Source organism: Amphiura filiformis, chromosome 18, assembly GCF_039555335.1.
Source record: "Amphiura filiformis chromosome 18, Afil_fr2py, whole genome shotgun sequence".
NCBI lineage: Eukaryota > Metazoa > Echinodermata > Ophiuroidea > Amphilepidida > Amphiuridae > Amphiura > Amphiura filiformis.
This window is the reverse complement of record NC_092645.1, coordinates 29037288-29054735: the sequence shown is the minus strand read 5'-3', so window position 1 is coordinate 29054735 and position 17448 is coordinate 29037288. Positions and strand designations below refer to the sequence as shown.

Below are 17448 nucleotides of genomic sequence, written 5' to 3'. Positions count from 1 at the left end.
TTTAGATAATGAAAATCGATTTGTTTTGGCTGCTCCGACCAACAATACTTAGTCTATACCTTATATAGTGTCAAAATGGTCCACGAAATGGCTTCAATTGCGCTTTTATTTTGAATATCTTTTTTCAAAATACGCAGGGGTGTTCTGTGTTCATCCAGCTTCATCCTCCTAGGGCCGGCTAGGCTGCGTATGGATAAAGAAGTGTCCGTTTGGGCTTCTGTTTTGGACACCTGCACGCTAATTGTTTTAAGCCAAGATAACAACAATTAGTGTCTAAATGGACACGAAGTGGCTTCAATTAGGCATTTATTCTGAGGCATATTTATTTTTTCTCCGAGGCTCCAAATACTAAGGGAGTAAACACCCCCCCCCCCTGCGTACGGTCTACTTTGCCTTCTGCTTCTGCTTGGACCAGTGGCGTCGCTAGACCAATATGATTCGGGGGTGTACAGCATCATGCCGACGGAAATATTTGGTGACTTGTAGACCCATTTTTTTAGCCAGGACGGCGCTCAAGAATCCAAATTTTTGTTTCCCCCCAATATTTTTCTCCCCCACCCCGACTTGAAATCTACATCTTCCATATGGTGTGTGTATGGCTTTCAAATGAAATAGCCCAATCCCGGGAGCCCAATTTGAGCAAAGTTGGCAAACATATAGGCCTAATTAAGGGACCATTTACAAACACTTGTAACAGGGGGGCCTGATGATGCAAAAAGAAGAATTTACTTATTTTTTCAGGGTTCCCCTTTCGGAACAAAAGTTATTTTCAGGGTCTCCTTTTTAGCCATGGAAAATCAACCCCATAGAAAATGGTGTAAACTCATGTTCTATGAGAAAAATTAAGGTGATATTTTTAAAGGGGGATAAAAAAATTTCAGGGCCCCCCTTTTTGCATCAGGCTTCTCTTTTATAAGTGTTTGTGAACGGTCCCTAAAGTTTTTGAAAACCACACGTGTGTTGAAAACATTCTGAAAGGAACATAGGCGTAGATCATATTTTGTCAGGGAGGATGGTTCATACAATCATCCCCCAATGTTGACACGTGTATGTGGATTTCTGACCTCATATTTTGCCATTTTTAGCCCTAAAAGTACAATTTTTTGTGCGGTTCGCACGATTTAATTCCCTTTTTGCACCATATTTCATCAATTTAGCTTCAATATGCAAACTTTTTTGTGCGCTTCATTTGTACCATAATCTTATTCTGTCGCCAAAAGGTGCTAGATTCACTACACTTCAAGAATTTTTTCCAACCCCATCCCCCAATGTCAAAAAGAAATCTACGCCACTGGAAAGGAACACTTTCGGGTTATACAAAGGGCAAAGCACAAAACTATGAAAACATTTTAATATCATTTAAAAATATTATTGGAAACTTGATGCAAAACATTGTAACATGTTGACAGAAAATTTTGGAAAAATGTTTGGAAAATACTATTTCACAATAACATTTTCAAATCAATTATAAAATCTTTTTGTAGTGTTTTTGTAATAAAACATTTTCATAATTACAACACTAACTCTCTAATGTGAGGTGGGGAGGAGTGTTTGGGTCACAGGTGCCATATGCGATGTGTTGCCCACCTCCACTCGCTGTAAGAGGGACACCGAACCTGTAGTGTTTTGTAGTATTCAGGACAGTTAGGGTTAATATAACCCAACATTGGATGTTACTAAAACATTTTGACATAAAAAAATAAATAATGAAACCATTTTTGTGCTTGCTGGGCCCCTCCTCCATAAGTTAGTGTTACTTCATAACAAAATGATGACATAACAGAGGAACACAATGATAAAACTGAATTTCATCAGCCTTAAAAAAACCCACAAAAACATTCAAGTTTATTTTGGAAGTTCCACATTTTATTACTTGTTCAACTTTGTCTACTACAGTGATTACACTGATTCATTCTAACATAGGGATTACATCCATTCTACATGTAACAGTGAAAACTTTGGACATGCTCGACTACAAAAGTAATCTAATAATTTAAATACGTATTATACGTAATTTTAAAAACTACTTTCAATATATTGATTTCATATTATAATTCTTACAGTTAGTCTAGTTTAATAATTATTTTAAATAATTCTACAACTTGAGGTTGTACCTATAAAAATATCAAATACACTATTGTCAATGATATCAATGCTGTAGTTTGCAGGGGCTGATCCCGAAGGGGGGGGGGGGGGCAGAGGCACGACCCCCTAAAATTGACCAAAAGCATGCAAAATCACCCCATTTAGCCAATTACACCCCCACTTGACCATCCTGGACCAGCCCCCTGGTTTAGAGTTGATAACTGCTGGCTAAAAATAGGCAGTTTGAGTTTTGTTCCCAGTATAAAAATAAGTGCTCTTTCTTTTGAAGAAACAAACATTCAGCTCCCGATTATATACCTCATTATTAAGATTTATAATCAAAATTTCGTCATAGGACTAACATTATTGAATACATTGATGACATGATTACAATCCTTCATTTCAGTAGATCAGCTGTCCTCAGAAACTGCTTTTCATTTATGTGGAGGAATGTTTATAATAAGAAAGCCTGAAACAAAATTGTTTGATATGTTTTATGTGTCAGAGGCAAGTCTGGCAAAGGTAATGCACAATTGTATATAAATTTAAGGCATCTAATAATATAAACTAGTTAAGTTAGTCTGTACTTCATCATTATAATGATATGGGAGAAATTACAGTGATTTGTTTCATTTAGAATATGTTACACCATTTATCACCCGAAGTACCAGTCACGTCCGAGTACATTTCAATGGCGAGCTTCAAATCGCCAGCGCTTGCTCAAAGCACTAGCGTACACACATGGATATGTGCACCAAATAGCCCCCCAGGATTGAAAGACCATTCTGTGGACCTTAATGTTTGTACAATAATATCTTGTCATCAAAAAGTGGAATACATTACAAAAATACTTTTATACATACAATCCAAATTTATGACTGGTCAATGCATAATATCAAAATTTTCTCTAAAAATATGTTGCATATATGCATATATTCAATCATGTCTTGATTGAATTGGCTATTGCGTAACATGATACAAATTTGACAAATAGGCCTAGTACCCAACCTTTGGTATTCAGGAACACCAAAATAACATGTTGTACCGTATTTGACTTATATTTGACTTGATTTAACATAATGATTGGCATGCCTGATAAAGCATCCCCATACACTGTACTAATATTATTTGCATAACTTCTCCCTTCTTTTAATGCTAAAAAGCATTTTACGAAAACATCTGAAATCAAAAGTACATTGAACTTTATTGGGAATTCCAGTTGAAATCCATACACCCCCTATGGAAGACATGACCAATAATCTCCCCCACAGGGGGTACATGGAATCACCCATTTAGGTAAATTCCATTTGAATTAACACTCCCTATGTGGAAGATTAAGGTCATGTCTTCCACAGACGGTGTATGGATTTCAACTTGTTCTATGTCAGTTTCTAAATTGTGAGTTGTAGAATTGGTATAAAATAGCCAGTTTGACATTTAAAATATATTCTTAGTCAGTGCTGTGGTTTAGCTTGTAAGCGCTGTATTTCATTGGTTTCTGCATGCTGTCTATCATACAGCAGCAGCTGTGACATCGCGGAACACGTTTGTTGAGGTGCGAGTATGTAACTCACTAAGAATGAGAATAAACGATGCTACCGACATCCACTACTCAAAATATTGGACATACCTGTTGTCTATCAGAAGGTTGAGGATAGTAAAAACAAAATCCATAATTCATATTGTTTATATAATTCTCTAAGTAAATGATAGGCCAATTTCCTTCCAATTGTGTTAGAATATTTTTTACAATGTGTTGGTACATGTGCATTACATACAATACACTTTCTAAGACTCACAACTTAAATTGAACCCTCTCTAAAAAAACGAACCCTCTAAAAAACCCAGCCCACCACCATATATAACCAGCACCATAGCAGAATCCCCCTCCAAAGATCATTCCATCTAATCTGCAACAGATTTCACAAAATGATAAATCCAAGGAACACAATTCCAACAAAATGTAAACTGCTCAGTGCCAGATATGGGTAAGTGCAATAGCTGCCCTGTGAACATTTAGCAATTTAAATAGTATATTATACTCATCTACACTTGGCAGCAATTGCACTTACTCATTTCTGGCCCAGAGCAATTGATAGTTAGAATTTTGGCATGAAGCGATGACTCAACAGGCTATATATTCCAGTTGAAATACATACACCATGTGGAAGACATGACTTCTATCTCCCACACAAGGGGTGTAGATTTTAAATAGAGTAACCCATTCAGGTAGCCCTATTTGCAATTCACACTCCCTGTGTGGAAGAAGAAGGTCATGCATTCCATAGGGGGTGTATGGATTTCAACTGAAATAGCCTAATTCTCCCAAAGATTATTTAAAAAAAATTCTGTAAATCAACATTTGTCCTCAAAAATGTTGTGAAATCAGTGACGGATGTACATATTAGCTACTACTTAAAACAAAAATATATAAATCACATGTTTTTTGTGCAAATATTTGCATAACATGGAAGAAAAATCAAATTAATGGACGTTATAAGTGACCTTTGAGCAGTAATGTCTCCTAAAAGCCCACAATCATATTTGGTCAAATAATTTGAAAAGATGTCTGGGTCATTAGCATAATTATATGCTAATTAACTGCTAAGGGGCTACACAGTTCATAGGGAACTTTCTTTACCTGGCTTCTGATCAGTACCTTTAATACAAGAACAAGTCATCAATGCACAGTTGCTGTAAGTTCTCATTTTAGGACTGTCAGGGTTCTCCCTTTTCGCAACTAATATACAAATCAGCCAAAATTACTGAAGGCCAGGAAGAGCAAGATTGATCACAACCTGGTCACTTAAAACTTATAATTAAAGAAACAAAAATATATATTCAAAAAAATAGAGGTAGAGTGCAAAGGCACCATAAGAAAATCAATATCCTGTTGCAGATTTTTTTCAGACATTTCACATTTTACACTTTTTGAATGTCACCAGGAGATATGTAGCAAACTCACTTGACTAATTTTGCATTTTGTCAACTTCATGAACATGCATGTGTGACCAGTCACCAGGGTTGTTCTACAGTGATGTGACCAAGGTCGAAAATTTGGCGAGAATCCATTCTTCCAGAGATTATCTTAAGGTGGTTATGGAGGCATTATAAAAGTGCTCTAAACATGTTTTAAACAGATTAATTGAGTAGAGCAAAGTACACTGATCAATATACCTTTTGTTTGGAGTCAATCGGACATACGGTTTTCAAAATATATCAATTTATATTTTCTTTGTATCTTATTGTTTTTATCAATAATCAATCAAGTTAATGAGCTAAAATGACTGGAGAAGCTCATTTACATATAATTTTGCCAATATTTTGCTAAAATCCATGCATAAATGTTCAGGGTACTTTTATTTTGCATAATTTTGCCCCGAAACTTGGTCAAAGTGTTTCTAATATGTTCTAATGCCGCCCCCTAATTTGCATATTTGCATAATTAATTAGCATTTATGCAAATTAGCTCATTAATTATGCAAATATGCAAATTAGAGGGCGGCTTCACTATATAATACATTAGAACATATTAGAAACACTTTGACCAAGTTTCAGGGCAAAAGTATGCAAAATAAAAGTACCCTGAATATTTATGCATTGATTTTTAGCAAAATATTGGCAAATATTACATATTAATAAGCCTTTCCAGTCCTTTTAGCTCATTAACTATATTGATTATTGACAAAAACAATAGGATACAAAGAAAATATAAATTGATGTATTTTGGAAACCGTATGTCCGATTTGCTCAAACAAAAGGCATATTGATCAGTGTACTTTACCCTACTCAATTAATCTGTGTAAAACAAGCTCAAAGCATTTTCTAATTTCTAGAAAATGCATCCAATACCACCTTAAACTGATTTGCAAGAATCTAAAGAGATTCTCACAGATTAATTTAAGCCTAGATACACTAAGTAAATGGGGGAGAATCTAAAGATCCAAGTGGATTCTCACAAGGTGAAACAAAATTCTACACCTGGTGACTGAACACGTATAAGTAGGAAAAGATCATGAGGATGACAGCCTCTTTCTACAAAATTTACAAAAATGTAATTTGGGTTCATTAGCCCCTCAAATTTGACCAAAAATTGTCTAAATAATCAAAAATATTTTCAAAAACCCTGAAAAAAATCCCTGCAACATAATTAACCAGAGTAAAGTATTCAGTCTATGGTTGCTGATCAGCCAATGCAACTGGATACGAGCTACCCAACTTATCCCCCATCTTATGTACGACAATCTCTACATCGTAATCCTCAATCTCGATGCAGTTTTTTCCGTTACGACCAGAAAAGAACACGACTGTGTAAAGCGCCATCTCAAACTCGGGACTGGTGCCGATGAAGGAGCTGCCGACAGGTTTGGTGTCGGATTTCCAGGCAAATTGGAGGCTAAGGAGATGTGTCTTCTCATTGGGACGATCCTTCTTTGTCACTCTCTGTCGATATATAAAGGTAAAGTAAAGGAAAATAATCGAACCTGCATTTTTACAGGATGGAGTGCCCATCTCTCTTTTGATAGCGATTAGGCACCACCTCCACAGTGAGTCTGATACCTTCCCAGTATTTAAGAATGCTGTTATCCATTTATACACTTGGGCAGAAAGGAGTAATTGAGATAAGTGCCTTACTCAAGGGCACAACAGTGACAACACGATGACCTCACAGGGGCTCGAACCCGCAACCTCCCGATTATGAGTAGGAGCCTGTTATGCTCGGCTACCGTGCTGTTCTATGGGCGAACAGACTTGCCAAGTACGGTTGGTAGAGATTAAAAAAAATGTTCTAAAAGAGATTAAATGACCCTAAAAAATTCAAAAGCTTAAAAAATCTGACTTGTAATATTGTGGATTGATATAGAATAGCGTACAAAGAGCTTGACACAACACCTACGGGAACAGTGCTTTGTGTATTGCTGGACTAACGTTTAGTTTTGTGAATTTAAGCAGACGTAAAGTTACGACTTTATTGTTGCACACAGTAACAAAACCAATTAACTAACGCCAATTACGAACTGACCATAGTATATAATTTCAAATCAAGAAACCTCAAAACACATGGAACTTAACTTACCCTGACACCCCTGGGTGGTACCCACCCTTTGTAGTCAATATGCCCTGCCTTCTCTTGTAAGTAGAATTGAATCCAGTTATGGAAGCCAGTGACTTCTCGGTTATCTTCGTGTCCACGGCTCTCTCCGACAAAAACGTGCTCAAACCCGGATGAGTCATAGTTGCCTCTTCTGAAAATTGAAACATTGCAAATATTAAGGATGCTGAATACTGTTTTGGTTCAAGTCTTTGGTAACTGCATGGCCTCATTAAAAACAGATATATCTTTTGACCTTGTGCACTATTCATAGTGAGTCTCATCTCAAGTTGAGCTAAATATTTTCTATACAATCTATATCTTCAATACGAAAGTCAAACCTTTCAATTGATCGTTGGCTTTTAATCCCAGCTACATTAGATTTGCAAATTCAATATACTTTGATGACTGTTAAATTTCAAAAATAAATTTTGTTAATAATTTGTCATAAAATGTGTATATTAAAAAAAAAAAAAAAAAAAATCAAAATTATTTAATATCAGAAGGACATTCCTCATATTCAAAATGCAATTGTCTGATGTGCTCTAAGGTCCCACAAAAATATGTGAAAACATAGCTATCCCAGCCCTTAATGGTACGGTACATGTATATGTGACACAATCTGCTTCATGCGGGCTGAAGGAGGCCAATGTTTAAAATTGAGATACTATATGGCTAATGGCTATCATACCTTGGAAGCACCATGTTTAGCATACCTGGTCCTAAAGGTATGAAGTTTTGTGTTGTGTATTTTATTTTTTTACTCCATATTTTTGCTTTTAATCAATATCAGATTTGCCGCCTTTGGCCCCCATGGACCAGATTATGTCATACATGTATATATGTCATGTGTACGTACATAAAAAGAATAACAGAACTGTTCAAAACTTACCCCATTCCCCTTGTCCTGCTGTAGAGTTTGAACCACAGGTCATAAAGGGCTTCCTTGAATTGTTTCTCATCTTTTGGAACAAGCTTTTTCTTGGCAAGATATCTGTGTGCTTTTTTCATTACCTGAATACAAAAGGATGGGATGATAAGTTGTTATGGGTCATCAATGACTTTTTAAAAATGTAGCTGGCAATCAATGGCAAATATCATGGAGGCTATAATTCAGGGGGGGGGGGCATGGGGGAGTGAAATCTCCCACAGTGGTCAGCTGACTGCCTTTGACCCCCTTGGCTATAATTGAGCATCACTTCAGAGTAAGTGTACATAAATGTGAGAGCAGCACTCAAACCACAAATAACATTGCTACTCATGGATGCCTGCAATGTGGCTAATAACATAACTGACCAAGACAGAAAGCGACAAGAAAATAGTCCCAACAACATGCCATCTGCACTATATTGATTATACAGACGCAAAAGATTGATTAATAGCTCACACTACAAGAAGCCAAATGTTCTTTAACTCTGTCCACGCGGGTGTCGACAGCAGATGACAAGTTTCAAATAGGTTTTAAAGAAATTTCAGAATTGTAAATTGTCATGACCACATTTGGAATAAGCATGAAAAATACATTAAAATGAGTACAAACAAGCCTAGTATTGGTTCAGTGGTTCTTGAGATAGCTCTTTATATTTAGAGAGATATTTTAAAACTTGGACTTTGTATATTGAAGCCTATGGGTGTCCAAAATGGTCAAAAATACCTTGTTCTACAAAATCAGGGTGTCCACTTCCTATTCACTCCATAAAAATCAGAATTTTAGGGTGTCCAAATTGAACACAGGGCGTCCAAATAACACCTGGACATCCCTCTGGCTAATGCCTTGAATGTGAGGATGCATCATTGTTTTACTGAAACACAATAACCCTAATATATGAAATATGAGTACCAAGTTGAGGTAAAATACTTGTTACAATACAACTATATCATGCTCCCAACATTGTAAAAAGCCTTACTTCTGTTTCCATTGCAGCATTGAGGAATGACCAGTTTTCTTGAACCTCTTGCTCCGTCACTTCTTCTGGCACTCCAGTCTCTTGAGAGTAGTTGTCAAGTAGAGCAATGAAGACTGTGAAAGAGACACATATAAAAACAAATTACTTCTGAGCACTACGTGTTGACAATAAGTCTGCATGGTCATACATTTTACACTTGAATTAATCAAAATAAAGAATGTTTCAAAAATATAAGAGTAACAAAATTTGGTGCCTTTTACTAAGTTGTATATTAATATATCAACAACTTTTACTTGCGCTTAAAGGCTTATTCAGCAATTCCAGCAAAAGTGTAAAAAAAATAAAATTTCCTAAAAGTGACGGATAAGTCATTTTAGGTGTTTTTGAATTTAAAAATTGGCAAAAAAGCAGGCTCCAAGCTTCTATAAAATCCTGCAAGCCCACACACAACATCCTTGGTTTCATGATCTTTGTTTTGTTTGGATTTTCACTTTTTGCACCAGCACTATCTATGACATCACTTCACAGTCATCCTAGTACAGCTTCCAGGTAAGCTTTATAGAATTAAGCCACCAAGTACCAAATAGGTCTTTAAGGCAGCTGTGTACTCTCAGACATGCATGTAGTAAAAGTGCAATAACTTTGTAATAATTCGCGTAAAACATATAAAAGTATACATTTTTATGAAGGCAACACATCAATAAATCTTAATATAAATACAGATTTGGGGTAAAAACAACAATTATGAAGAAAATCACAAAAAGTGAGTTTTTGGCAATATTTGTTAGGTACATCATAACAAAAAAAACACTCTTTCCAAAATATTTTATTTTGTTTTTAGCTCAATCTTGAGGCTCCATTCCAAAAACGTTTTTTTATATTTTTTTGATATTGGCCTTATTTTTTGAGATATTGACCATATAAGGCATCAAATTGAACTTTTTAAAATTCACAAACGCCTACATGTATTTGCACAAAATGATGCCTAAAATCGGAAATAGACCAAAATATAAAAAAATGAGAAAACCGTTTCTTGAGTCGATCATGCTTTTTACGATGATCATATTTGCTTACCTATAGATGCTGTATTTATTGAGTTATCGTGTACCTAAATCGCGTCATTTTACCGAGAAAATGAACATTGAAATAATGGCCGTTGAAGTTTAAAGTGGTCACATTTTGCACTTTCATAGAATCTCACAGGAGAATGCGGCAGTTTTCGTTTTTCTACCTTACATTACATGAACATCGGGTAAATCCACGGCCCCTTGAGAAATTTGAGCGAAATCCATTCATAACTTGATATTTAAATCGGGGGAAAGAACTTGAAAAAACCCACATTTTATCAGCTAAAACGGAGCCATTTGACCACTAGGTTTTTGTGAAATCAGTGCTTTTCCATAAGATGCGCACAAGCATGCAGATAAGCGTCAGCGTATGCGAAGCGATTTGTGCGTTAACAAATTGCGCGATACGCAACGCGATGCGTTGTTGCGCGCGTGTACCCTGCTGGTACAACAAAGGTTTTCTTTCCTTTTCAATTTCAAACACAAGTGGAAGAGTGAAATAAAATCCTTAAAATATTGCAGTTGGAGTTTAGAAATCTGGATTTTCATTCCTTGTATTTATAAAAAACATAAAGTACAAACATATCAAAAAAACCTCAATTTTGCGAAAGAAACAATATCTAGAGTACACAGCCGCGTTAAAGCAGGGATTGAACCTTGGTCACTTGATTACCAGTTGAGATCTATTAAATCACTGCACTACCTGAAACCATAGTTGGTACATGGGTAATAGTAATCATAGCCTAAGTTCTAGCTCTTACTGTTGGTGTCTCTATCAGGCAATTATAGGATTACATATGAACACTTATTACTTGTGGGAGAGAAATTAGACAAAATAATTCACATGTGCTGATGTTGATGCATCTAATGCCTGAGCTCAGAAGACATCTGGTATAAATCACTGCCTGAAAGATACGGCCTACATGTACTTACATTTAAATGTTGGTATCTGCTGTAACTTGTTATCATTCACATGCGAGAATAGTGGATCATCAGCCCTGTCTTGTCGCTGTGAAACCCTGGTGTACCCCTGCAGATCAATGGAATAGTCCACTCCTGGAACCAGACGATTTGTGTCAAGCTTCCATAGCTTGGTACAGATTGTTGACAAATCTTTGTCCGGTTTAAAGCTGAGCATATACATGTACAAGGGAAAAGAAAAACATTGAGATTATTTCATGTTTTCATTTGCACTTTTAGCTTTCAGAGAGTTAATATAGACAATATTCAGTCAAAGATTTTCACCACAGTACATTGTACCAAAATGCAACATGCTTTTGCAAAACTCCCAAACTGGTTCCTGAAACATGCAAATTCCCATTGAACATAAACACAAGGGAGATCTCTACAGATGCCATATCACCAGGGGTAGCGCTAGAACAAAAAGCGCTCCAGAGACCCCCGAACTTGCAGAAAATCTGAAAGTAGGGGGTCCATAATAGAGTTTGGTGAGTCAGAGTTGCACAAATGCAGCATAAATAGTATGTCTGCGGTAGCACTAGATTGAAAAGCTGGGGTCTGCAGGGACCCCTGAACTCGCAGAAAATTTTAAAATACGGGGTCCGAACTGTATTTTGGTGAGTCCGGGACCCCAAAAAGCAGCCTAGCGCTACCTTTGCATATCACTTCAGCTTTTAAATGCTATTTATGAGTAACTGGTGTCTTATGTACTCATTTAACAAATTAAGAGCATGTCAAAGACAAAAACATGGTTATGAAATTTAACATGAAAATGGAAACCATCTTATTAGACGAACGAGGTGCCGATGCGATTATGATAATTTTATAGGGTAAATTATTGGGCTATTTGTGACTAGTGCTGCACACTCTGTGGTCCAAGGTCTCTGGGTATGCCCCTGCCTGTTTGATTTGATATTCGATACAAATAAACACACAACAATAAAATGTTTTCAGCAATTAAAATAATTAAATTGCAAAATTTCATATGAATTTCATACACTTACTCTGATCCAGATGCCATGTTGAATGTTTCAGTCTTAAATCAATGTCAGCCTTGAAGAGATACCTGCAAAGCACAAAAGTGTATCAGAGTGTGATTTCTGTAAAAATGAGGTACCGGGTAAATGAAAAAAAAATGCTATTCTATTGCAGTGGCTACCCTACAACCGTGTACATATCAGCTTGTCAATTGTACGTGAGCTTCACACATGGATTTAAAAAACAATTCAGGCTTTGCCTGTAGAACTTCAAGAAATATTGAGAGATTCTAATTTCATGTTGTGTGATTCTAATTTCTGTTGATTCCTGTTGTAGGCCTACTGTTCAAGCCTATTCAATTCTCGGTCACTTGAATTAACATGATGAATATAATAGAAATCATGGACAACAACTGAACAATGGTCACATACATGTACCTGAAGTTACTCATGAAGAGACAAATGATTATACTATAGCCTCTGTCATGTCTGTGACATGAGTGAAATATACATGATAGTGTCTTTTTTGTTTCTTTTTTTTTTTGCTTGAATACGGCTATAGCCTGTGCAATGTTGATGGGTACCGTAACGGTATTTATAGTTCCATGCTCTCTATTTACACAGTACAGTAACTATAATATTTTGCAGTAAACCTTTGACGAGGGCGTATTTTATTAAAGTGTACATCACATACACATCCAATTTCTCACTGGATGTACTCTGGAGCTACTCTGGATTACCCCCAGGGCTACTCTGAAGCGGTGTACCGTAACGCGAGTCAAAAATCCGTGGACTACTCCTATCCGGTTTTCCACGGTGTACCTCCCGTAGAGACAGACTATAGCGGAGTACCTCTAGAGGTACTCCGTAAAAAAATGCGTGATGATCTGTTGCCAGATTTAATGCTATTTTCTCAATTTAGCTTTATTGTATGCTTTTATTAGGATATATTAGGGATTTTTGTTCTTTCTTTCTTTCTTTCTTTTATTATTTTTCAAATATATGTTAATAATATAATTATAGAAAATAATAAACAAGTAAATAGGCCTACATAAAATACATAAACAAGTTCAGAAATAAGCAAGTAAGTAAAATTAATGATGTAAATAATTGACTAAATAAATTTATCAATGAATAAACAAGTAAATAAATAGGTAATTAAATTAACAAGTAAAAACTACACAAATAAGAAAGTAAATAAGTAAACATGTGCATTATTTAGGCCTAAATAAAAAAAATGAATAGTACTCGTAGGCCTAGGCCTATGTAAAATAATCAATAATAGAATGATAATGATTGTCATTAACTTGGGTTGTTATTTAGCTTTTTAATTTGATTAGGCCAAGTAAAAAATAAAACATGTTTCACGTCCAAATAAAAAAAAAAAAAGGAGGAAGAGGGGGCTTTTTATTTTCTATTTTTTATCGCAAAATTGGTGTAAATACCCATACTTAGAGCTGTTTTCGCGTACAATCCGTACATACAATAATGCCTGGAAAAAGGAGGAGGCCCTTTTTTATTTGTTGTTCTGAGAGTTACACCCCTCTAATGATCACAAAACCTTCCTAAAATGTTTCTTGTATCTTAACAAGGCTATAGGAAGCATCCCAACTTCCTAGACATATTTTTTGAAAAGTTATAACTGAATTTCAAAAAATAAAAATTTATTTGAGAAAACCTCAAAAAAGGAAGCGGGAGGGGACGTGAAACATGTTTATTTTTTTATTTGGCCTTACCTGTTTGCTTACTTGTTTTTTCATTTGTTTGAGTAGGCCTGCATTTTGTATGTTTTTAAGCATTTTTCTTTGCATATTATACTTGAATGATTGGTCATTTTATAGCTAATATTTATTTTAGGACCCCACTTTTATTCATTTATTTTTTACGCTTTTATTAAATTTATTATTAGTTTTATATTTATTATTTATTTACGTGTATTATATTTTACTTATTTACTTTTTAATTGTTTAGTAACTTATTTAAATATTTACTTTTTAATAAATAAGTGACCAATCATTCAAGTATAAAAGCAAAGAAAAAATGTTTAAAAAACAAACAAAATACGGCCTACTCAAACAAACGTAAAAACACATATCAAACAGGTAAGTCAAATTAAAAGATGAATAACAACCAAGTAAAAAAAAATGAAAACTGTGAATAACATCAATGAAAGATGAAAGACTAGTAGGCCTAAGGCCTAGCCAAACGAATCAAAACCAAACTGTATTGCAAAAGGTGTATTATAGGCCTAGGCCCACGCCTTGCAACAGTAAAGTTAAAGTAATGCGGTGCAAAATGTTAGGAAAACAGCGTAAGAACAAGAAATTGAAGTAGTATAAATTATGAGTAAATTTTAACTGTAGGCCTAATAATAAACCCGGGTACGGTAAATAAACAAACAACATGGAAAAGTGGAACCGTGAACCGCGGTATATGCACACAGGAAAACAACGTCACACAAGCATAACAAAAGCATTTATACAAGAAACACAAAATTAAATAATGATCGAAAATGATTTTAAAAACAAATTGAGAAGAAATCGTACTGGTAGGCCTCCTGTCGTTAAACAAAAGAACAAGTTTCTACAAACGAAACAACCACTAAAGAGAAACAAAATGTCTCTGTGACATCGGCAAGTGATTCTCGCTCCGTCATGACGCCCTATGCAAACATGCAAACATGGTCAATCAATTAATCAAAACAACAAAAGTTCGCTTTGCTAAAAATAGCTAGGTACGCGCACTAGTACGCTGCCGACACGCTGTTCGGGCGGGTTGTTTACCGCTGCCGGTCAATGACCCGTTTGTGGCTGCGGTTGTACACCGGAGCTGACTTCGGTGTTACTCCAGGGTTGACTCGTGGCTGACAACTATCAGATGTACTTCAGAGTAGCTTCTTAAGAGTACCTTTAGAGTAGCTCCGATATGGCGTATCCAGAAGTTGGCACTAGTGTAGCATCGGAGTTGGCTTCTAGACAGACAATGGATGGAGTAACACTAACAGCGAAGTAGCTCTGATATGGTGTATCCACTATGGATTTGCTAAGGTGTAGCTACTTCAAGTAGCTTCAGAGTAGCTCTATTAAGGTGTAGCTTCAGGGCTACACCAGGTGTAACTGTGAAGGTAATCTGTCAGCGGTGGTAAACCGTGAATGAGAAACTGGATGTGTATATTTTACTGAGCACTTTGAAACATACTTGTCTCTGATTGGCTGCTGAGGCGCTCTGCTATATCGCCGAGTGGACATTTATGAATGAACATGAACTTTGCGCAGTACGGCTCTGATTTTGCAACATCACAGTCATGACAGTAGTATGCACTCATCAAAGGTCTAAAGCAAAATTTTATATTGTGTCATTGATTGTGGAAATTTTCGCGAGCTTTTTAATTTTGCGAGTGGACATAAAATCGCAAAAATAAAAACTTTAATTTTATGCGTTAACGATCACGTCCATGCGCGTGACATGAAGCGTGCACATAGGAAGTTGTGGAAAATAATACACGCTGGATGGTTAACAGTACGCTTAATTTCATAAAGGAATTCTGAAAAAAAATTATAACATGTTTTGTTTTACAGTTGGCAGTGCCAGTGCGGCAGTGGTGGCTGGTGAAGGTAAGCTTAAAAAAGCAGTGACTAACTGTCAGCTGATCACTGACTGAAATACATTTTTCACGTAAATCACCGCTCCTTTCAACACACAAGAAGCTTCTGTACTATAAAAATAAGTATTGCATTGTTTAAAGATGTAATTCTCATACAGTTTTACCCTGGAAATTTACCAAATTACTTACGGTACTTGAGTTGATGACCTTGCCACATCCACATGCACCAACAGCCTGTCACCCTTTATCCACAGCCAGTGGGCAATCAAGAATGGGGCGTGGTCACCTTTAGCTTGTTTGAAGTTGCTTGCGTGGCGTGGCGTGGGTGTGCGGGTGACTCACACAAATGTGGAAAATTCATAAAATATCAGTGGTTTTCCTCAAGTTAATTAAACTTGAAACTAGTTTTAATAGGCACTTTCTTCATGTATGTACATGATCCACCAGTGGAGCTTCTGCGACCCCTACGCAGAACTTCCGATAGTGGATTATCTGCGCACGGTGGACGCAAGGAATCCACAGTCGGATTTTCTGCGCACGTGCACTGAAAATCCCTTCCGTATATAGTTCCGGTGGACTAATTCTGCGCACGGTCGCAGGGAATCCACTGACGGATTTTCGGCGCACGTGCGCTGAAACTCCCCTCCGTATATAGTTCCGGTGGAGTAATTCTGCGCACGGTCGCAGGGAATCCACGGACGGATTTTCGGCGCACGTGCGCAGAAAATCCCCTCTGTATATAGCTCCGGTGGAGTAATCCTGCGCACGGTCGCAGGGAATCCACTGACGGATTTTCGGCGCACGTTTTAATCATCTCATGAATTGTTATGATTTAATATTATTAAATGGTAGAAAGTATGAAATATTATTTAGGGCCTATGTTTAGAGTCAGTTCTGCGCATCAAGTTTCAAAACTTTGAAAGTAAGAAATATTATAGGGCCTATATATATATTTAGAGTCAGCACGGTGGAGTATTTCTGCGCACGGTCGCAGGGAATCCACTGACGGATTTTCGGCGCACGTTTTAATCATCTCATGAATTGTTATGATTTAATAATAAATGGTAGAAAGTATGAAATATTATTTAGGGCCTATATGTTTAGAGTCAGTTCTGCGCATCAAGTTTCATGTTTTAAAACCATGTTTAAAATGACCGTGCGCAGAAATACTAAATAATATTTCTTACTTTCTACCCTTTTTCTTATCTCTTATGAAACATTCTAGGGTAGGCCAATATTAAATCATAACCATTCAAGAAAAACATTCGCCGAAAATCCGTCAGTGGATTCCCTGCGACCGTGCGCAGAGTTACTCCACCGGAGCTCTATACGGAAGGGACTTTCTGCGCACGTGCGCCGAAAATCCATCAGTGGATTCCCTGCGACCGGCGCAGAATTACTCCACCGAGCTATATACGGAGGGACTTTCTGACGCGTGCGCCGAAAAATCCGTCAGTGGATTCCCTGCGACCGCGGCGCAGAATTACTCCACCGAGCTATATACGGAGGGACTTTTTCTGCGCGCGCGCCGAAAATCCGTCAGTCGGGATTCCCTGCGACCGTCGCGCAGAATTACTCCACGAGCTATATAAGGAGGGGAGTTTCTGCGCACGTGCGCCGAAAGTCCGACTGTGGATTCCCTGCGACCATGCGCAGAAATACTCCACCGGCGCCTATATACGGAGGGGAGTTTCAGCGCACGCGCGCCGAAAATCCGTCAGTGGATTCCCTGCGACCATGCGCAGAAATACTCACC

The 17448-nt window shown here is 36.9% G+C and overlaps 1 protein-coding gene across 1 annotated transcript; it reads right to left on the bottom strand.

The window, feature by feature from the left end:
• Positions 1-1844: 1844 nt before the first annotated feature.
• LOC140140103 (poly(U)-specific endoribonuclease-B-like) lies at positions 1845-16003 on the bottom strand. Its single transcript, XM_072161931.1, has 8 exons — positions 15882-16003; positions 12116-12177; positions 11085-11281; positions 9085-9197; positions 8070-8191; positions 7163-7331; positions 5941-6528; positions 1845-5172 (listed from the first exon to the last, which is right to left on the bottom strand). Exons 2-7 carry the CDS (start codon positions 12130-12132, stop codon positions 6259-6261), a joined length of 888 nt encoding a protein of 295 aa, XP_072018032.1. The 5' UTR covers positions 12133-12177; positions 15882-16003; the 3' UTR covers positions 1845-5172; positions 5941-6258.
• Between the last annotated feature and the right edge of the window lie 1445 nt (positions 16004-17448).

Excerpts from the sequence above, each read along its gene's own strand:
- LOC140140103 (XM_072161931.1), bottom strand. Across the intron at positions 7,332-8,069 it reads AGCAGGACAAGGGGAATGGG|AAGAGGCAACTATGACTCAT; the intron begins GTAAGTTTTGAA and ends TTCAATTTTCAG. Across the intron at positions 6,529-7,162 it reads TACCACCCAGGGGTGTCAGG|AGAGTGACAAAGAAGGATCG; the intron begins GTAAGTTAAGTT and ends ATATATCGACAG.